This window comes from Muscardinus avellanarius (genome assembly GCF_963383645.1).
Source record: "Muscardinus avellanarius genome assembly, chromosome: 8".
Taxonomy (NCBI): Eukaryota; Metazoa; Chordata; class Mammalia; order Rodentia; family Gliridae; genus Muscardinus; species Muscardinus avellanarius.
In genome coordinates this window covers 10,436,190-10,459,175 of record NC_137794.1, presented here as the reverse complement: position 1 = coordinate 10,459,175, position 22,986 = coordinate 10,436,190, and the positions used below count along the sequence as shown (strand labels likewise).

At 44.2% G+C, this 22,986-nt stretch overlaps 1 protein-coding gene across 1 annotated transcript in view; it reads right to left on the bottom strand.

The window, feature by feature from the left end:
• Positions 1–18,802, bottom strand: part of EFHC1 (EF-hand domain containing 1) — a gene marked incomplete at its 3' end in the record, with an annotated part of 41,441 nt that extends 22,639 nt beyond the window's left edge. Inside the window, exons 1-4 of the mRNA XM_080700363.1 lie at positions 18,728–18,802; positions 14,569–14,790; positions 5,615–5,902; positions 232–381 (exon numbers count right to left, since the gene is read on the bottom strand). Of these exons, the coding sequence (XP_080556489.1) occupies positions 232–381; positions 5,615–5,902; positions 14,569–14,790; positions 18,728–18,790 (723 nt within the window). The 5' untranslated portion in view covers positions 18,791–18,802. The remainder of the gene's footprint in view (positions 1–231; positions 382–5,614; positions 5,903–14,568; positions 14,791–18,727) is intronic.
• Positions 18,803–22,986: the final 4,184 nt, after the last annotated feature.

The window sequence follows — 22,986 nt, the reverse complement described above, 5'->3', positions numbered from 1 at the left end:
AAATGTCGAGTCACAAAACTTAACTCCACAATGTTCTTCAGATCTCAAGCAAGAAACTTGGGTACTGGCATAGCTCTAACTCCAGATGAAACCAGAAAGACAGTGGCGTATCCAATGGCTAAATTATAGATACAATGCCCCCAAACAGTTATCAACACAGCTATTAAAGCAGCTGCCAGTAAACCACCACCCTGTTTTTAAATAAAGAACCTACCTGCCTGAGTCACTTACTTGCTTGTCAAAGGTGAGAAATTGTTTGAGTTGATCGAAGTCCGATGGGGTCACGTATTTTCGCAGGGGCTGTTTCCGGAGTTCAGTGTAAGGATCGAGAGCCATCTTCTCTGGCGGATTTAACTCAATTCCTTGACTTTCCAAAAACACCTAAATAATTCACTATTAATTATTATTACAATTAATAATTCACAATTAATTAATCAGCTTTCTTAGAGCTTCATAGAATAAGAAATAAACTCTTACGCATATGTGGTGGCACACACCTGAAATCCCAGTTCTTGGGAGGCTGAGACAGGAGGATCACGGGTTCAAAGCCAGCCTCAGCAATTTAGCAAGGCTCTCAGGAATCTGAGTCAGACTGTTTCCAAATAAAAAACAAAATAGGACTAGGTGTGTAGCTCAATCTCCAGCAACATAATAAAAAAAAAGAAAGAAATTCTTGGTATCAAAATAAATGTAATAAGTGTCAGTGCCATTGCTCAAATTCACCCTTGGTTTGCAGTTTAGCATGTCATAGAAACAGACCCCAAAAAATATAAAAAGAAAAAAAGTACTGTCTCCAATCAATTCAGCTCTATAATGTAGGTAACTGTTGGTAATTATTTGGAGTAGTCTATATTATAAAATTACTATGTAATATGCTAAACTGGTAGGGAGATATGATGATAGTAAAGTAACTGAATTCAAGTATGAATTTAGAGCAATCGTGCTAGGTACCCAAAGCTGAAAGTCCTAGGGTTACTCCATATGCAAGACTGCTTAAAGGCACACATCCGGAACCCACCATGGTTCCAAACCTAATGTAGCTTATTCTCGATACAGAAGAAAGCTGTACAATGGCGAATCCTGTGCCAACTTTCTAACTCACTGTACAAAGGTATGATTAAGTTCCTCTCGTTTACCAAAACGAAAAGAAAGCGTATCCAACTAGCTATTTTAGACTGGAAAATGTTTTTAACAAATCAAAGATAAAGCAAGTGCTCAGGTCTCACTAGAAAAATTCAAAGAAAGCATCTGAATTTGGCAAGAGCTTCAATTTTATTACATTAATGATAAATAGATACGTGATTTTCAGAGTCATTATACCTTTTAATGCATCTTAACATTTCATCCTCTTAAAAGCACCTAGCTAGCTGAGCATGGGGCAGCATGCCAACAATCCCAGCCACTAGGAGGCTGAGGCAGGAGGAGAGCAAGTCTGAGGCTCACTTGGGCAACTTAGTGAGCACTTCTCAAAATAAAAATTTAAAAAGGGAGCCGGGTGTGGTGGCGCACACTTGTAATCCCTGCACTTGGGAGGCAGAGACAGGAGGATTGCACAGGTTCGAAGCCAGCCGCGTACACTGGCTTAGGAGACCGTTTCCAAATAAAAATATAAAATAGGTCTGGGAGTGTAACCTGGAGGTAGAAGGGCTTCCAGGAACCCCAGTACCACCAAAAAAAAAAAAAAAAAAAAAATCTAAAAAGGTGCGGAGGGCCGGGTGTAGTGGCGCACACTGTAATCCCAGCATTCGGGAGGATGAGACTAGAGGATCGCAGTTTGTGGACAGCCTCAGCTACTTAGTGAGGCCCTCTGAAACTTAGTGAGACCCTGATTCAAAATAAAAAATAGGGCAGGGATGTAGCTTGGAAGTAAGATGTCCCTGGGCTCAATCCCCACACCTGGAAAAAAAAAGGAGGCTGAGGGTGTAGGTCAGAGGCAGCATGCTCTACTGTTCAATTCCCAGTATGGAAAAATAAATAAATAAAAATTTAAAAAGTACCACAATAACTGTATGACTTCATGATACCTGTTTATATTGGTTTTGGGTTTTTTTGTTTGTTTGTTTTTTGTGGTACTGGGGATTGAACCCACGAGCTACACCCCCAACTCTATTTTTTATTCTTTATTTTGAAACAGGGTCTCAGTTACAGAGGCCTTACTAAGTGGCTGAGGCTGGCTGCGAACCGGCGATCCTTCTGTCTCAACCTTTCAGATACTGTGAATACAAGTGTGTGCCACCATGCCCCGCTCCTGTTTATATTGTAAAAATAAAAATTCATCAAAAACTTGGGAAATTATGGAAGAATTTGGGTAATTTATTAGAAAATACACAGAACTCAGGGCCTGAATCTGTGGATGCTGGTTTGGGCTCCACTATCACCTAGCATATAGACGCAGTATGTAAAGAGTTACTAAGGACTCCAAGATCTTTTCAATATAAAAATATTATAATCTTAACTTCTCTTACACTGTTGAGCTGAAGGTAATGACTCACACAAAAAATTTCCCTTGAAATGAAGGGTTAGTACAATAGAATTAATGATCAAAGCATTTGATCAATGCTTTTCTCTCTTCTGTTACAATCCAACACATAATCAGGCACCTTTTTTTTTTTTTTTACCTTACCTGGCAGAAATGTAGAATCTTCCTGAAGTTGACTGTTTTTCCTAGCTTAAAAAAAAAAAAATGCAAGCCAGGCGTGGTGGCACACACTTGTAATCCCAGTACTTGGGAGGCTGAGACGGGAGGATCGAGGTTCGTGGCCAGCCTCAACTACTTAGTGAGGCCCTCCTCAACTTAGTGAGACCCTGTTTCAAAATAGAGAATAAAAAATAGGTGGGTGTAGCTTGGAGATAGAATGCCCCTGGGTTCCATTCCCAGGACTGTAAACAAAAAATAAAAAATAAAAAAAGAAAGAAAGCCTAAACTCTTTGAAGATATCATTTTAAAATGTCCCAAGAGAAGCCAGGCATGGTGGCGCATGCTTGTAATCCCTGCACTTGGGAGGCTGAGACAGGAGGATGGCAGGGGTTCGAAGCCAGCCTCAGCTACTTAGTGCAGCTTTCAGCAACTTAGTGAGACCCTGTTTCCAAATAAAATATAAAAAAGGTCTGGGAATATAGCCCGGAGGTAGAAAGCCTCTGGGTTCCACCCCCAGTACCACCAAAAGAAAAAAAAAAAAAGTCCCAAGAGAAAATGGGATGTCTTTGAGGCAAGAGAAGGAGTCATTTCTCAAAGTAGCAAAGGTGCAGGGGCAGGTCTCTGAGGGCAGGACCTGACATGAGCTCGGTGGCAGTGCTCTGAGCTCACCTGCAGCCTAACCTCCAGAAGCAGGCCTTCGGAGCCCCAGGACCTTCTTACCAGGCACCCAGCCTCAGGGAGGGGCCCTAGACCTCAGACAGTCTACCAGCCCTGCCTGTGGGACCGTTAGCCTAGGAGGGAGGCCGCTTCCTTACTGTTCATAGGGCTTGGAATCCGTGGCAAAGCTCAGTTTCTAGAAAGACCTTTTGTTATAGACTGAATGTTTGGGTGCCCTCAAATTCATATGTTGAACTTCTAACCCCGAACATGGTAATTTGGAGATAGAGCCTTTATAGCAGTAATTAAGGTTGAATGAAACTATAATCCAATCAGGTGAGTGTCTTTATAAAATACACTTGGAAGCCTGGTGTGGTGGCTCACACCTGTAATCCCATGAATCAGGAGGCTGAGACAGGAGGATCCCATGGTTTAGACCAGCCTCAGCAACTTAGCAAGACCCTGTTTCAAAAATTAAAAAAGGCTGGGTGTGTAGCTCAGACACAATGCCCCTGGATTTAATCTCTAGTACTAAAAATAAACAAACAAAACCCCCCAAATTCAAAATTTATGAACTAGAGAAAGTGACAAGTTTTCTTGTTTTTTTTTTTTTTGTTTGTTTGTTTTGTTTTGTTTTTGTGGTACTAGGGATGGAACCCAGGGACCTTCTACCTCTGGGCTACAACCCGGACCTATTTTATATTTTATTTGGAAACAGGTTCTCACTAAGTTACTGAGAGCCTCACTAAGTGGCTGAGGCTGCACAATCCTCCTGTCTCAGCCTCCCAAGGACTGGGATTACAAGCGTGTGCCACCATGCCTGAAAAAAAAACTTTTCTTACATCAAGAAACTTTCTCAGCCAGGCATGATGGCACATGCTTGTAATCCCAGAATTTGGGAGGCTGAGACAGGAGGATCAAGGTTGGAGAACAGCCTCAGCTACTTAGTGAGACCCTTTGTAACTCAATGAGACCCCGTTCCAAAATAAAGAATAAAAAATAGGGCTGGGACTGTATCTGGGAGGTAGAATGCTCCTGGGTTCAATCCCCAGTACCGCAAAAAAAAAAAAAAAAAAAAAAGTATTTTTAAGCCAGGTGTGGCAGCGGCAGCCCACACTTGTAATCCCAGTACTTGGGAGGCTAAGACAGGAGGATACAGGTTTGAAACCAGCCTTGGCAACTTAGTTAGGCCCTCCACAATTTAGTGAGAACCTGTTTCCAAATAAGAAACAAAATCATGTTGTGGGGGTATAACTTGGAGGTAGATGCTTCTAAGTTCAATCTCCAATACCAAAAAAAGAGGGTTTTTTTGTCATTCAAAATGAAATATTTTATATATATGTATATATTTATATACATATATATAACATATATATGTATATATTTTGCAGTACTGGGGGTGAAACCCAGGAGCTTTTCTATTTCCGGGCTATACTCTCAGACCTATTTTATACTTTATTTGGAAACAGGGTCTCACTAAGTATTTAGCTTTTTGTGTGGGGGGGGGTTTGGGGATGGAACCCAGGGGCATTTGACTTCCGAGCTACACCCCCAGCCCTATTTTTTATTCTTTATTTTGAAACAGGGTCTCGCTAAGTTGCGGAGGGCCTCACTAAGTAGCCGAGGCTGTCTGCGAATCGTGATCCTCCGGTCTCAGCCTCCCAAATGCTGGGATCACAAGCATGTGCCACCATGCCTGGCTAGTATTTAGTATTTTTAATTAAGCTGTTTCAATACTATTTCAAACAAATGCCAACTGGAAGACCAAGGCTAGGAATTCAGAGGAAACAATCTCCCAAACAATAAGGGAGCACCAAGGTATTATTTTTAAGACTTAAAAATAGTTTTATTTCAGGATTCCTTTGGATAACAAGTCTCCTTCAAATATAGCCAAGCATCATTTATAAAACTATATATAAATTGCCCCAAAATGGGGGTTCCTTGATAATAAAGGCAGTATTACTTTTATACATGCAAATTTAAGTCAAAATGGCCATGCCCTTCCTCTTCCTCTCTCATCCCGTTAGAGCTGTCACCTCCCTACTCTGTCTGAACTGCCATTGGAGCTGATTTCTTGCCAAATGATTCAGCTATGGTCAAGTTTGATTTTAAGTGAATATCTATTAATATCATCCTGAAAAAAATGCTGCTGCATAGTGCTGGCATTTATCAGCACATATACACAGATAATTAACCTGCATAATATCTCACAGAGGACAGATTACCAGTGTCCTCCCTTTACCCTAATAAATGAGTACATTCTGCTGTAAATAGGAGTGATGCCTCAGATGCTACAACTTCCCAAAATACACGAGTTACCTGTGTGAACTGGTCACAGTCAACGATGCGGAAAGTTTTGCCGTAGATGGTGAGGTCTATTCCTCGGTTGAGGTCTTTCCAGTGGTAGTGGTCTCCCACGTCGTTCTTGGCTATCCGCTGGCGTTTGATGAACTTGCCCTGAGGGATGCCAGAGTTCTCTACAATGGGCTCCATGACAGACATGCTGTCGTCTTCTAGGTAGTAATAAATGTTCACTTGGCGGATCCTATAATGTTCCTCAGTGGACATGGGGACGTCTTCTTGGAAATACGCATCAAACTTGAGCACCTATAGCACCCAAGAGAAGGAGGAATGGTGTGTTACTAGTTTGTCATTCCATCTAAAAAATATGATGTTATTATCACACCCATTCTCTAAATCAAAAGCTGGCAAACTACAGGCTGTGGCACACATCTATCTAGCCTGACACCTGATTTATGATTTTTTTTGTCTGATATGTAAGCTAAGGTTTTTTTTTTACATATTTAAATAGCTGAAAAATCAAAAAAGGCCAAGTATGGTAGCACATGCCTATAATCCCAGTACTTGGGAGGCTGAGACAGGAGGATCATAGGTTTAAAGTCAGCTTCAGCAATTTAGTGAAGTTCTCAACAACTTAGTGAGACCCTGTTTCCAAATTAAAAAAAAAAAAATAGGGCTGAGGGTATAGCCCAGAGGTAGAAGTCCCCTGGGATCCACCCCCAACACTACATGTGCACACGCGTGCGCGCGCACACGCGCGCGCACACACACACACACACACACACACACACACACACACACCACACAAATAAATAAAATAAAAATTAAAAAAAGGTTGGGTATGATGGCTCACACCTATAATCCTAATACTTGGATTATATATTATACTTGGAGGCTGGAGGTTAGAGGACAGCCCCAGCAAGTAGCAAGACTCAGCAACCTAGCCAGACCCCATTTCAAAACAAAAAGTAAAACAGGACTGGGGGTGTAGCTTGGAGGCAGAATGCTCCTGGGTTTAATCCCCAGTACCCCACCCAAAGGAACAAAATTTCACAACACGTGAAAATTATATGAATACATAGAAATCACTTGAAATCTAAATTACCCAAAAATAAAAGAATTATATAACTGAGAAAAAATTTGACCAAATTCTGTTACCTGCATATACAAATATGTAACAGTGAATTCTGATATTATGTATAATTGTGTGTACCCATAAAAGTTTAAAAAGCAGTTATGTAATACTGAACACTCTTACTAATGGTGGCTCCTCTGTTACAGGGTGGAGTTGAGTAGTTGCAATAGAGATGCAAACGCTGCCCCTAGGGCCTGAATTACATCCCGACCCCTAAATTCATGTACTGAACCCCTACTCCCTCGTGTGACTATTGAGAGACAGATGTCCTTATGGGGTAGTCAAGGCAGTGGGCATGGCCTGAGAAGATGCCATGTAAAGACACAGCAAGAAGGTGCCTGTCCGCCAGCCAGGAAGAGCCCTTCACCAGAAACCAGAGGAGCTGGGTCCTGTTCTTGGACTCGCCTCCTGATCTGTGGGGAAGTAATTCCTGTGGCTTAAGTCCACCAACCTGCGGCATTTTGCTATTGCGGCCTAAGCACACTAAAATCAATGCCCCAAATACTGACTACTGGGCCCTTTACAGAAGTCTGCTGACGTCCACTCTGTAATCCCAGCATGTACAGATTAGCAACTGAGTGTTTCCCTGGTCTAACGACTAAAGACCTTACGTCTACCGGCGCCACCTCTATGTCAAAAGCCCCTTGCAGGTTTCTGATAAGCAGTAAAGATTTGGGGACAGTATTACAATTTTTGGTTTCAAAATGAAAACACAGGCTCAAGTCCAATTCTTTAGAAATGGAGACCCTGTAAATACATATTGGAGACACATGTTCCCATAACCTCTGTTTGAATAACCTTTAAATCACCTTTCTTTGGAGAGCGTGTAAACACTCCCAGTGTGCTCAGAAATATACATATTAGAGAGCGCAAGTCCCTGGTCCTCCCGGGAGCGTCGGCACCAAGGCAAGGCCAAGCCACAATCTACTGCACATTTAAGACAGAAAACAACGCTATGCAAGCGTGCGTGGGCGTCCCTTGAGATTAGTTCTTAAATTTCTCTTCTTCTCGTTTTGTTTAATATTTCTCTTCAGGTAGAGGAAGCAGTAAATTGATTTCTAAGGAAGCAAGAGAAACCTCTACTGGATTCTACTATAGGAATAAATTGAGAAAATCCCTCCATGAAGACACAACTATGTCTTGATGAGTGAGTGGGGAGATAATTCTATGTTTTAGGGTTTTGGATAGAGTAAAGGAGTATAGGATCTACCATGGAAGAGCCAGCAAAAACTCAAAGGAAACTGGCTATCGCCTAAGATAAAAAGTGAGCATAGAATGAAGTCCCTGAAACTCATAATGAAAAGATAAAAGGAACGCGTGGAGGAGGATGTTCAAGGGAGAAAAGTAACATGAGAAAACAAACGGCAAAGATTATTAAATGACAAAGAGGGTCAACTGTGGAACTCAAGGTGGGGATATGATCACGATACTTTATACACGAAGCAGCCTGTATTTGAACCACAGATATCTAACTATGAAAAATGTTACGCTAGAATTGATCAGATAGTCCAATCTCATCCATTTCACAAAGGAGAAGACTTGGACCCAGGTGGGTAAAGTGTCTTTCCTGAGGCCACATGAGAGTTAAGGACCAGAACAGGGACTAAAACTCCGCGAGGCTACTGACTCCCAGCCCAGTGCTCTCTGGGTGAATCTCACTACGGCCTACGTAACAAGCACTGTGGTGTTTAACTGTGTTGGCTAACGGGGTCAGATAAAGCTTAACTGAGAAGCAAAAATGTATTAGATTTGAATAGTGGGGATTGTAGGTAACGGAAACACCAGAGGTAGAGAAAGGAAACTCACAGCAGCGTGCAGGATAGGGTGCTCACTAGGCTTGGCGATCACGCTGAGACCCTCCCCACAGTCCATGTCTGCAGTAGTAAATTACCAGCAGAGGAAGAGCAGAGGAAGGCGGGCTGGACTGACAGCGAGGGAGTGGGAGGCTGCGGGCCAGATGAGGTATGGAGATGATCACAGTGCTAGGAATACAGGGATAAATCCACAGAATTGGAAACAAGGCGCAGGTGATTTTAACGGGACAGATGGGGAGCTGCATTTTAGATTTACTGTGTGTCAGTGACAGCACAGGTAGATATTGCAGGGGGTAATTTAAGGTGTAGGACCAGGTTTGGCGAAAAAAGTCAAGAGATGATAGACCACACATGGCTTGAACATTTTGGCAGGATAGAACGTCAAGCCTCTAGTAATGGGGAAGACTGTGGTGGGGCAAACTGGCAGGGGGCGTAAGGAGCCAAAATTAGGAGTCGGCTTTAGGCGTGCTCAGTTTGAGAGACTCTTAGATGTTCAAGAGGAGGCATCAAACAGGCAATTGCATATGCATGTGTTCAGAAGCAGCCCATCACCATAAAGAGGACAGTTCAAGCCATGACCCTTGGGCAGCCTGCTGAAGGAGCACGCAGAGAGAAGAGGATCAGAGGCTGATTCTGGGGTCACAGCCACGCTCTAAAATTGTCTGTTTTCTAAGAGGAGAGGGGAGCAAGTGCCTGTGGTGACAGGAACTTGGCCCGGGGAGGGAGGTAGATAGGGCAGGGAGGAGAATGTGGGCTTCCTGGCATCGGTGTGCACTGACTAACAACATAACTTCAGCATGCGAGTCATGTCACAGAGCCATGTGAACATGCGGGGCTCAGGGCAAGGACCCTCCAACCTAAAAAGAACTCATTCGTTTAACTAGTCATCAAAAAGGCACTTAGGTCTTTTGCCATTAAAGATAAAAATATAAAGAAATCTCTGGGAAAGAAGTTAATGTGAAAAAGCTCTTTAGCAAGTAGCTGGAATAACATCCACTTTCTCAGGTAGAATAACGTGATATATTGTATAGAAAGGGAGAATACTGGGTTGAAAATGTATTTCTCGCCGGGCGTGGTGGCGCACGCTTGTAATCCCCGCGCTTGGGAGGCGGAGACAGGAGGATCGCACAGGTTCGAAGCCAGCCTCAGCTACTTAGTGAGGCTCTCAGCAACTTAGTGAGACCCTGTTTCCAAATATAAAATAGGTCTGGGAGTATAGCCTGGAGGTAGAAAGCCCCTGGGTTCCACTTCCAGTACCACCAAAAAAAAAAAAAGAAAAAGAAAATGTATTTCTCATGAAATTTCACAGCAGTCTGTGTTCTTTGTTATATATCCTAACTTCCTGAATTTATACACGAGCAAACTAGAGATTGTGACTTTCCAGGGTTACCATGCTCTAAGTAAAGAGCCCAGAGGTAGAACTCAGGTCTCCTGACTCCCAGGAAGCGCTCAGAATGCCAAAATAAACATGGAACTATTTGTATTTACTTTAGGATTGAGGGGGGAGACCCTGAATATTTTCACATCACACACAATTGTAACAAGCCTAGTCACATTCTTCCAATCTTATTTCTACCTGTGTGTTACATGTTAAGCTCGTCAATTTTCAGCAGTGACACAGATAAGAAATTAGCTCTGTGAAGGAAACAAAGATAAGTGAGAGATAAAATTAGGAAGGACTTCTTTAGTGGAGTGGCCAGGAAAAGCCTCACGTAAGGCACGCGAAGGCAGGCACTAAGGACAAGGGGAGCTAGCAGAGCCAGGAGGAGCGCGTGTAAAGGACCCCGAAGCAGACGTGCGCGTGGGGGCCGAGGGTCTGCATTCCAAGGAAATAAGAAAAAAAAAGAAATCCATTGGCAATGAAACACAGCAGGTGTGGGAAAGATGGCCCCAAGAAGAGGCTGGGGAAACAGCAGGGAGGCCGCCCTAGAGGGCCGTGAGGAACCTGTGGAGTGGAACATGACTCTCTCTGTGGCCGGGAAGTCACGGAAATGTTTTAGGTCAGTGTGTGACTCAGTTTAATTTTTAGAAGATAAGCCTGGCTACCCTAGGAAAAGGGAATTTATAGTAATACTGGAGACAGAAATAAATGAAAAGATTAGCTATAACATCTTAGAGGTAGAAATGACAGCACTTGCTAAGAGATTGGGTGTGGAGAGCCTGTCTCAAAATAAAAATAAAAAGGGGCTGGGGATGGAGCACAGTGGTAGCGTCCCTTGGTTCAATCCTCGATGCTGCAAAATAAATAAATAAACAAATAGCCGGGCGTGGTGCCGCACGCTTGTGATCCCCGCGCTTGGGAGGCTGAGGCAGGCGGATCGCACGGGTTCGAAGCCAGCCTCAGCTACTTAGTGAGGCTCTCAGCAACTTAGTGAGACCCTGTTTCCAAATAAAATATATAAAAAAAGGTCTGGGAGTATAGCCCGGAAGTAGAAAGCCTCTGGGTTCCACCCCCAGTACCACACACAAAAAATAAAAAATAAATAAATAAATAAATAAAATTAGATGTGTGTTGTGAGGGAAAAGAAGAATAAAAAATGACCTTCAAGCAGGGACCAAAGCAGCTAGGGGGGCGGTGGTAATGTTTACTGCATCGGTTAACGGAGCTTGAAGGCAGGTTCCCAGGGAAATGAATCATCAGAGCTGTGTTCTAGGCAGAGAGTCGGCGGTGCACCTATTCTGAGCAGAAAGCCCAAGTATGAGACTAAAACAATGGTTGTCATGTTGCTCATTTGAACCATGAAAATGATCGAGGAGACAAAAGCCAGAAATACCTGATGTGGCTACTCACAGACCTGGGGAGAAGAGCTGAGCAGAGGTGCCCGGAGCTCAGGTTTCCAGCTCAGATTACCTGGCCACACCACACTGCGCGGGCGGCTCGGAGCAGGTGGAGGGGCGGGTGGAGGTGAGTGGAGACAGGCAGCTTGGGTGCCAGGGCCCATCAGGGCCACATCCGGTGGGCAGAGGGACAGAGGCCTGGGGTTGCTGTGCGGTCAGAGTTGAAAGTAAATACTGATGGTTGTCTGCGCTGGGGCCAGAGCCAAAACCATGACGCCTCTCAAGAAGATAATAGGGAGAGGACAGGACCGAACTTTGAAAATGCTTACAGCTTGGAGGCCGCGGGGGAAGGGAGACCAGAGAAAGAGGAAGCCAGAGAGGACCAGGATAGTGGCAAACATCAGAAGCCACTGGCCCAGCAAGCCTCTCTCCATCAGGACTGGCCACCCAGGGAAAGGTGGCTTTGAGCTTGAGGCTGGGAAAAGCCAGACTGTATGTGAGTGACAGTCAGAGGAATAAAGTTCTCTTGCTTAAAGGAGTCATAGGTAGAAGGAAAAAAAAACTTTTTAAGGGCAGGATAATAACCCTCGCTAGGGAAAGTAGTCACCAGGGTGTGTGTGAAATAGAAATCGCATGAAAGTGGTAGATGAAAAATGTAAGAAAAATAAAGTCAAGAATCAGAGTGGGATGCCGGGCTGGGGGCGCACGCTTGTAATCCCAGCATTCGGGAGGCTGAGACAGGAGGATCATGGTTTGCGGACAGCCTTAGCTACTTAGTGAGGCCCTCTGCAACTCAGTGAGACCCTGTTTCAAAATAAAGATTAAAAAATAGGGCTGGGGTTGTAGCTTAAAATAAAAAATAAATATTGTCTGCCTCATTATCAATGCTAAGGTTTATTTATCTAGAAATTGTAAAGATCCAAGTAAAATAAATTAGAAAATAAAAATGTGAATAATACTCTTCCCACACGCCATCCTTATAGAAATTACTAGTGCATAACATAAAAATAAAGTGATTACAGTTCATATAAAATAACACCAAAAAATGGCATGTTTGCTACTCAGGCACAATTTTCCCCTCTCTGAAGTTCATGAATTCTTTCCTTCCTTCCTTCCTTCCTTCCTTCCTTCCTTCCTTCCTTCCTTTCTTCCTTCCTTCCTTCTTTTTTTTTTTTTTTTTTTTTTTTTGGTACTGGGGGTGGAACCCAGGGGCTTTTCTACCTCTGGGCTATACTCCCACATCTATTTTTTTTTTTTTTTTTTTTTGGTGGTACTGGGGGTGGAACCCAGGGGCTTTTCTACCTCCGGGCTATACTCCCAGACCTATTTTATATTTGGAAACAGGGTCTCACTAAGTTGCTGACAGCCTCACTCCATAGCTGAGGCTGGCTTCGATCCTGTGCGATCCTCCTGTCTCAGCCTCCGAAGCGCTGGGATTACAAGCGTGCGCCACCACACCCGGCCTCCCACACCTATTTTATATTTTATTTGGAAACAGGGTCTCGCTAAGTTGCTGAGAGCCTCACTCAGTAGCTGAGGCTGGCTTCGAACCTGTGCGATTCTCAGCCTCCCAAGTGCTGGGATTACAAGCGTGCGCCACCACGCCCGCTTGAATATTATCTTTTGATATGTATCACGTTGTCACTTTCTACCGTATAATAATTCTTTGTATTCTATTTGGTAATAATTGGAGGCACTGGGATTTATATGTTGGTACATTAGGACCTCAGCCTACTCCTCTCTTACGCTTTTACTCCTTTCTCTCCTGCACTGATTGGGCAGTATCTATTAGAGGTATGTAAACAAGAAAAACAAGCAAGAGGAAAAGATAGAACCAGTTTATATTGTTTGGTAGATATTAGGTCCAGTCTATGAATGGATATGTGAATGTGTTTCTATAAATGAGTTCACTGAAATGAGAAAGAAGAGATGATATGGATTCTGAATGATAGATTGAAAAATAATTTCAAGCTGAGCAAGTGTAATGTAAATCACAGAGCTCTCCGTCTCTAGCTTATCACAGAGACTCGATGAGAGTTGGTCTGCTGGGTGAAAGTGTTATACACAACAGAAATCATGAAATGAAAATTAAGATTAAAGAAAGAAAACGGGATAGGAGTAGATTAAGAAAGCTAACTTATAAAAACTAATCAGTAGCTCTTGGGACTTAGTCATACATAAAAGTCATGTGGAAATTAGAATCCGTGGGGCTGGAATGGCATCCGGGTTTCTTAAAAGTCTCACCAGCCATTCTGCTGCCTGGACGGTGGTAGGATGACTAATTTTTAGTGGGAAAAGGAGATTCATTGATGAAGAAAGGCAAGGATGACGTTGGAATGTCGACAGATGCAGGTATGTGTGTGTGTAGTATGTAATGCCTACATACAGTTAGATGTACATACATGTGTGCACATATAAATAAAATATATATTGAGTATATATATGTATATATTTTGGATGGAAGTATACACAGACACACACACACACACACACACACACACACACACATTTTTGTAGTATGGCTTGAACTCAGGGGCCTTCTACCTCCAAACTGTACCCCAGGGCCTTTTAATTTTTTTTTAATTTTGAAACAGGGTCTCGCTAAGTTGCCGAGGCTAGCCTTGAACCAGTAATCCTCCTGTCTCCGCTTCTCAAATTCTTGTATTTCAGGTATACACCACCATGCCCAAGAACAGATAGAAATAAAGCAACTCACATTACAAAATCATAAAGGTTAATAAAACACAACCAAAAATGCTATACTACCCTTTGGTTATATAATATTAAGTATAAAATGTTTTCTGGGTTGGGGGAATGTATGGAGGTAGCCTGGAGAAAACTGATTATAGATGGACCCATTGTTGTCATGATATTTTGCATTTCGTTAAGATTAAGGATCTATCATTACAGAATAGCAGTGCTTTTTCAAAGCAGAAAACACAAAGCAGGTAAACGTAAGGGAAATACAAACTCACAAATTCAGAAACCATCCAACTTTTGTTTAACTGTATTTAGAAAATAGTCCAGTGAAGTCTACAGGGAATTATTTTCTGTAATCAGCCTCCTGACTAAAGAAAGCTTCTTTCAAGCCGGCGTTCAGCTGTCTATGACTAAGGGTTGGGGCATCTGAACAATGTTCTTCTCGGAGCACTCTGGGAAGCCTGTGGTTTACTGTTAACTTTTCTGCACCCAGCTGGCTCTCAGACACTTGAATTCGAGTGGTACCCCAGAATCCCACATGATACCTTTTTGTCGAAAGCTACATGTGCAGGAATAAATTCCGCAGGCGGGGCCGGCTTCGGTTGGCCATAGGTTAGAACTGGGGCCTTATTGGCCAACTCGTCCAGCTCAGCCTGGGACAGCTGGTTGACCTGGAGCCGGTCCCCACCTATCCCAACTGTTGGGCGTCGAGCAACCGCATAGCCGTTCTTGTAGCCCAGCGTCTGGCTTCTGTGGAAGGCTGTTTTCTGAAAAAGAAAACTGTGCTATTAATGACACCACACAAGTATTTGTTAAGTAAAATGCTGAGCTCTTTAAACTATTATAACTTAAACTTTTTCTTATAAAGATCACAAAATTTCTATCAAAAAGCATATCTCTAGGATGGGCATGGGCTCACGATTTGTAACCCCAGTACTTGGGAGGCTGAGAAAGGAGAATGGCAGGTTTGCGGCCAGCCTCAGGTGCTTACTAAGACTCTCAGCAACTTTCCAAATAAAGAATAAAAGATAGGGCTGGGGAGTATAGCTTGGGGCAGAATGCCCCTGGATTCAATCTCCAGTACCACAAAAAAAAAAAAAAAGAAAAAAGAAAAAAGAAAAGAAAGGAAAGGTTTATCTCTGTTAAAAGATTCTGTGTTTTAAACTAAAACGCTTGGACTAAAACAAGAATGGAAGAAGCCACCTTAATCTTGAAATAAAACACTATACTCTATAATACCCAATTTATCTACCAGATCTTGCAGGTGATAAAAATCTCACCAGTAGACCATTATGCAGTCATTAAAAACAATGGCCTTTAAAGACCATGTAGCAATCTGAGGAAAATGTTTGCTATTTAATAAAGAACAGAAACGTATAATATAAGTATAAGCACACAAACAGGTACATGAAAGGAGACTGGATTTGACAAATATCCTCTGTATTTTACATTTATGAATTATATTGATTTTTTCTTTTTATTAGTAGTTAGAAAAGTGAAAGATTAAAAGGAAAGAGTAGAAATCAAGGCGTTATATTAATGAATGGCTTTCTTTTTTCTGTTCTTTGCAATGTGAGGTTACTTTCACTATTTTATGTATGTAATACTTGACTACACATATATTTAAATATGTGGTTTATTCTTTATTTTGAAACAGGGTCTCACTGAGTTGCAGAGGGCCTCACTAAGTAGCTGAGGCTGCCTGCGAACCGCGATCCTCCTGTCTCAGCCTCCCGAATGCTGGGATTACAAGTGTGCTCCACAACGCCTGGCATTAAATATGTAGTTTGAAACTAATCATAAAATCTATTTTTACAAAGAAAAGACCTACTCGTCTATCTCCTGACCTAATTTCTTTGCAACTCAGCCTACCATCTGTCAAGATCTATACTAACATGCGAGATACAAAAGATACAACTTCTGTGTTTAAACAGTTATGGACTGTGGACTTTTGACAAAGGGTCACGTGTTCAGGGCCACAAGTCCCCCGACAGGAACTGCTCCAGGTACGTAACTCACAAGACACAAAACAGAACGCACTGGGTTGACTTCCCCGCAGGGCAACATATAGAGCGTCAAGCTCCTCTTCTTGTCCCTCGTCTAGACACAGGAGGTGGATACAGTGAGGTTCTGGCTCCTGCTTTGAGGTCCAGAACACAAGCAGCAGAGGGTGGAGGGTGTGGCCCCGCGGTAGAGGACATGCCTAGCATGTGCAAGGCTCTGGGTTTGACCCCCAGTAGAAAAAACATAAGAAAGAGCAACATCAGTGGCTTCAGTGCTCTTTCAGAGGCCTCTCCCACCGCTCAGCTGTAACTCACAGGACACCCTAGGGAAAGCATCCTCAGGCCTCCTCGCCCTTTCAACTCATGTTTCACCTTCTGAATATTTTTACTTCAGAGTTACACATACTTTCAGTGTTACAGATACAGTGGCAGCCGGGTGTGGTGGAGCACGCTTGTAATCCCCGCTTTTGGGAGGCTGAGACAGGGGGATCGCAGTTCACGGACAGCCTCAACTACTTAGTGAGGCCCTCGGCAATTCAGTGAGACCCTGTTTCAAAATAAAGAATAAAAAATAGGTCTGGGGGTGTAGCTCGGAGGTAGAATGCTTCTGGGTTCCATCCTCAGTACTGCAAAGAAAGGAAGGAAAGAAGGAAGGCCGGCCAGCCATAATTTTCAAATTTCTTTTCTTTTTTTTTTTTTTTTTTTGGTGGTGCTGGGGATGGAACCCAGGGACATTCTACCTCCAAGCAACACTCCCAGGCTTTTTTTTTTTTTATTGTTTATTTTGAAATAGGTTCTCACTGAGTTGCAAAGGGCCTCACTAAGTAGCTGAGGCTGTCGGCGAACCGCGACCCTCCTGTCTCAGCCTCCCAAATGCTGGGATTACAATCGTGCAGCACCACACCAAACTTCAAATTTCAGTTAAGGCAAATTGCTTGACACTTTGCCAATGTGCTTAAAATATGAAATATGTCCAAAGCACAGTTCATCTTACTTGTAACAATATACATCTTTAGAACCCTGAATTTCCATCTACTCTCTGCGATACCCCAAAGCAACTCATCCCCGCCTTGTGGGGGAACGCATATTCATGAACACCAAACACTTAAGCTGATTCTGTACAAGGTAGGAAAATGGCTAAAAATTTCAATTTTATCTACATTACATAAAACTGAAAAATTCGGTAAAACTAAAAATCTATGATGTTGTGTCTCAATTCAGGAAGAGGCTCAAGAACCAAATTCTCTCACACTTTCATGTACATTTTAAATTCATTCTCCCGAAGAAAATAAGGTGACTAAATATTTTGTCTTAACTATTTAAATGTGGAAAAGAACTTAAGAGTTTAAAATCTTAAACTATTAAAAATATACACTGCTGTGGCGGGAATGTGGTGCATGCTTTTAATCCTAGTACTTGGGAGGCTGAGACAGGAGGATTGCAAGTTCTCAACCAGCCTCTGCTATTTCATGAGGCCCTCTGCAACTCAGTGAGACCCTGTTTCAAAATAAAGAATAAAAATCGGGCTGGGGGTGTAGCTCAGAGGTAGAATGCCCCTGGGTTCCATCCCCAGCCCTGCAAAAATAAATAAATAAATAAATAAATAAATAAATAAATAAATAATATACACTGCTGTTGGCTCAGCTATGATAGTCTACTGAATCTCAACACTGACTCTCCGGAACATATATTTCGGTAACCTTGTTAGAATTAAAGCAAACATCAAATAACGTGAAGAGCTAAACTATGTCAAGAGGGAAAAAGAATCCAAGCCGTTGTTGTCTGGGCTTTTTTCCCCTTGAATTCTGTCTAGAAAATGCGACTACGAACGCTTGGGGTTGGGATCAAGAGCAAAACGCAATCTAATTGGGAATCTTTTACCAAAATGTTCGAGTGAAAGGCGTGGGTCTGAGAGTAGAGTAAAAGGCAATTAATCCGTGGGGCGAAGGAGCTGGAGTGGGGTATCTCCTGCACAGCAGGGAAATCGGACGGTTTTGGGGGGGAGATTAGGCAAGTTTTGAAAAGAAGCTGCAGCGAAGAAAGAAAACAAAGATGGGCAGAGGGTGGGATTAGACTCCAGCGAGGCAAAGGTGGAGAGAAAAAGGCCGGGTAGACGCGTAAGCGCGAAGGGTGGACACTGGGGGAAAGGACCTACTGGAAATAAAGGAGTGGAAACCAAGACGGGATATGGAGCTGGGAGTGGAGTCCTGGGTCCGAAGAGGAAAGGGGCGGGGAAGAACGACCCAGGGAGGTGGGGAGGTGAGGACCAGGATGGAGAGGGGCTGAACGAGGCGAGGGGGGCCAAGGCAGGGTGTGGTGCGGGCTGAGCGAGGAGAGGGCCTAGGGAGAGCCTGGGAGCAGGGCCTGAGAAGCAGTGATCTAGAGGGGAAAGGGCAGGGGCTGGCGGGGCGGCGCAGTGAGAAATAGCTAGGGCGATGAGAACGTAAAAGTGTCACAGGCGGCCAAGATGCAGCTCAGAAACGAAGGGGAGCCCCGGGGCGTGCGAGGAAGGATGGTGTCAGCGGATGGGCTGCTGTACGACGACAGAACTTTGGCGTTGGAGAAAGAATGATCGTCCAAGGACGGGCCTGCAGCGAGAGAGGACAGACCCGGGAGGAGGGGAATGGAGGTGCACAAAGTGGCGAACCCTTGAGGCAGCGGGGGCTGGGGACGGGTGGGAGGTGGACACTTAAATCCTCACCGTGGAGTCCTTAAAGGACGTGCCCGGGAGAAAGGGCAGGCCATGCACAGGGTTGGACACCATCGCAGCCCGTCTCGCCGCCGCCAGTCCTCCCCGGTTGCCGTGGCGACGCGCAGCGTCCGCCTGCCGCTGCAGGCTCCATGGCAACGCCAAACATCCTGAGCTCCGGAGGCGGGGTGGGCGGGGCCTGAGGCGCGGGCGCGACGGGTCTGCGCATGCGCCTTCCGCGGACTCCGCGTTCTCGCGGTTGGTGGGAGCTGAGCGTGGCCCCGCCCTCGCATGGCCACGCCCCTGTGCTGGCCACGCCCCCCGGACTCCCAGAAGCTGCGACGTGGGAACTGCTGAGCTGGGAGGGCGAGGTGGCAGAAGGGAGACTTGGCTTCAGCCTTGAGGTCCCGGATCCGAGCACTTCCTTAGATGAGTTGCAGAAGAAGGGACGTCCCTTCCTTCCTTCCAGCCTGTCCCTCGCTAGTCTCTGAGCTCAGGCACTCCTTTCTCCAGCTCTGGGAAAGGGGCTGCTGTCCCAGTTCACTCTCAAGTGTAAATGGTTGTCCCTGTGAAAATGTTAGCTGTCCCCAAGACGCTGCTTCCTGGGGGCGGGGGCTTCGGATGATTCATGATTGTGTTTCTGTTGCCCAGGAATGGTCAATGAACACGTGAAGCATTCTCATCCCTAACGCTTCCGCTGCCTCATTTTAAACTTCTTCGTCCCTCTAGTCTATTGTCCGTCCCCGACGCCCAGCACCCTCTCCATTCTTTCAGACCCGACCTTGAGGTGCTAGGCTAGTGCTAAGAATTTATTCCGTGAAGACTGAAAGGTGTTCATCTCGATTTCTGGCTTATCACGTCAGGAACAATGAATAGATCAGAGCCAGTAGGGGAGAATGCAGTTCCTTTAAAGCGGAAATCTTAAGCCATGAGAAAGAAGCAAATAAGTTAAGTGAGGTGAAATACTGTCAGCACCATAAATACTTTCTTATTCGGTACTGCTTACAAATCTTGTTTATTTTTCCCTTAAAAGAAATGTAATCCAAGCTGGGTGTGGTAGGGGACACCACCAGTACTTGAGAGGCTGAGATAGGAGGATTGAAATTTCAAAGCCAGCCTCAGCAATTTATGGAGGCCTTCAGCAACTTAGCAAGACCCTGTTTCAAAATAAACAATAAAAGCCGGGCATGGTGGCACATATTTGTAATCCCAGTACTTGGGAGGCTAAGACAGGAGGATCGCAGGTTCGAGGCCAGCCTCAGCTACTTAGTGAGGCCCTCTGCAACTTAGTGAGACCCTGTTTCAAAATAAAGAATGAAAAATAGGGGTGTAAGTCAGGGATAGAATGCCTCTGGGTTCAACCCCCAGTTCCGCCAAATAAAAATAATAAACAATAAAAAGGGCTGGGATTATAGCTTGGAGGTAGAATACCCTTGGGTTCAATCTCCAGTTACACACACACACACACATGCATATACACACAAAAATGTAATCCTATTCCTGAAACATTTTAAGGAAAATGGACAGAAAGCTGTATATCAGCACCAGGGAGCTGAAAAAGAAGAGCAAGCAAACAGATCCCAGATGCCCAGCAATTTGGGTTCATTAGGTCCAAGGCGGGGTCCGGAATCTGGTTTTTATGACAGGTCTTCCTGATCGGCCAGTGTAAGAACATGATGGAGAAGTGTAGCTCAGAGTCATGGGCACTCTGCTGCCAGATCAGACGCAGCTTTACTTTTATTGGTGCTTGTCAGAGCAGATCCTCCTGTTGGGGTTCACTAATTGCCTAAAGCTGGGGGTGTGTGTCCATGAATGCACTGTTACCTAAAGCAATTATTGGTGACTACTGCCTACAACTGCCCAAAGAGTCTCTTTTCTACTAAATATCCCTTCCCTCTTACGAATTGTTTCTTCTTCTTTCCCTTTTTCTTCTCCTTTTTTGTTGGTACATTGCCACAATGCAGGACTTTAAGGAAAAAAAAAAAAAACTTTGGTGAATTGACAGGATTGTTGAAGTTACTGGAAACTATTTTTTTGTGTATGTGTGCACCCTTGGGGATGGAACCCAGGGACATTGTACCTCCAAGCTACACCCCCCAGCCCTATTTTTGATTCTTTATTTTGAAACAGGGCCTCACTAAGTAGCTGAGGGTAGCCACAAACCTGGACTCCTCCTGGCTCAGCCTCCCAAGTACTGGGATTACAAGCATGCACCACCCCGCCTGGCTTGCTTTGAGGGTTTGACTATGGTTTGCCTGCTCTAAAATGCATGTTGAATTTGTCACCATTGTGGCAGTATTGGAAGGTGACTGAGTCACGAGGGCTCTTCCCCCATAAGCGACTTAACGCCTTTCTCTGATGATCGAGTTCTCATCCCATAGAACTGAATTAGTTACCTCAAGAGCGGGCTGTTACAAAGTGAGACTGCCCCTCGGGGTTACTCTCTTCTTCTTGCTCTTTGGTTTTTTAACTTCTTGGAGAGAGCACTGCTTTGCCCTAGCCAAGCAGATGACGGCACCATGTTCGTGGACTCCCCAGACTCCAGAACAATGAGTCATGACAAATCTCCGTTCTTTATCAATCCCCCTCTCTCAGCTAGTCTGTTATGGTGAGAGAAAAAGCCATTGCATCAGCGCTAAAATGTACAAGGCTAGATCTGTGAAGAGGGGGGAGAGGGAGAGGAGAAGAAGGCGGGGCTTCAGAAAATGAACTTGGACCTTGAGAAGGTTTGGTGTGATTAAGAAGTTTAATCGCATTCCTCCCAAACAAGAGCTTTCAGCCTATATCTCCCATGTTGTGGGTTAGGAGAAGGCAGGGACCTGACCATCTCTGGCAGCTAAAGGAGAAAGTTCCATGGTTGAAATTTTGCTGCATAAAGCCTGGACTCAGAAGAACATAGACATCGGATGATGTTAGAGTAGGTGTTTCAAAGCTTAAGGAATGAAAAAAAAAAAAAAAAAAAGGAAGGGTCAGATGTCAGCAGCCAAGCCTAAAAGAGCCTCAGAATGGAAGACGTCTCCAGGGAATCCTGATGCAAGATATCCTCATGGATGTCTGAGAATGGCCATGTGCAATTGTCTAAAACAAACATCTCCTCTTTCCACATTTTGCCCAGAATTTATTGTCAATCCTGTGACGTTCTTACTTTTTTTTTTTTTTTTTTCTTCAGTACTGGGGATGGAACCCAGGTGTCTTCTACCTCTAAGCTACACACCCCAGCCCTATTCTTTATTTTTTATTCTTTATTTTGAAACAGGGTCTCACTGAGTTGCAAAGGGCATCACTAAGTAGCTGAGGCTGTTCGCGAACTGCGATCCTCCTGTCTCAGCCTCCCAAACGTTGGGATTACAAGCCTGGGCCACCAAACCAGCTCATTCTCACTCTTCACTAAATCCACAGGACAAAGACCCAAGGACCGGCTCCGATTATTTCTGCGGTGATTTTGGTGCTCTGCTGCCCTCTGCTGGGCACAAAAGGTACAGAATACTTTCTGGAAAGAAGTACAGATGGGGCAACTGTCCCACACCTGCAGATTTGCAAGCACTGGGAGTGTGGAGATGTGTGACTATGAGGATAAGCCCCCGCCCCTGGATGTCCTCGGGCAGAGTGATCTCTAACACTCACCTCCATCCCTCCCTGGACTCTGGAATCTCTTATCTCAACAGAGAGTCTAGTCAACTACTTTATTTATTTATTTATTTATTTGTTTATTTTGGTGGTACTGGGGTTCCTGGAAACCCTTCTACCTCCGGGCTACACTTCCAGACCTATTTTTATATATATATATATATATTTTTAATTTGGAAACAGGGTCTCTTAAGCCAGTGAGGCCGACTTCGAACCAGCACAATCCTCCTGTCTCCGCCTCCCAAGCGCGGGATTACAAGCGTGCGCCTCCACGCCCGGCGTTCAAAAGAGTTCAAAGAGCCACTGGTGAGTGTCTGGCTCCCAGTAGCGTGTTGTTTACATTCTACCTCAATCCTCTCACAACCATGAAAGATATTCCTTGTTTAAGGCATAAGTATTCGTTGATCTCGGCATCCTGGTTATGAGACATCTCTGTTTTAATAAAGCTCCAAATCTGTCGAGAGAAAGAGAATCTTAACTAAGCCCCCTAAATGTATAGAGAAAGAAAAGTGTGGAGTAATTTTGGATTCCAGATATGGAGAAATAAATGGGAGTTTTGAAACAATTGGAGAAAGACTTTGTTCCTTTCCCTTGGGCTATCTGAAACGACTTTTCTTCCCCTCTCCCGTATGTGCACCACACGA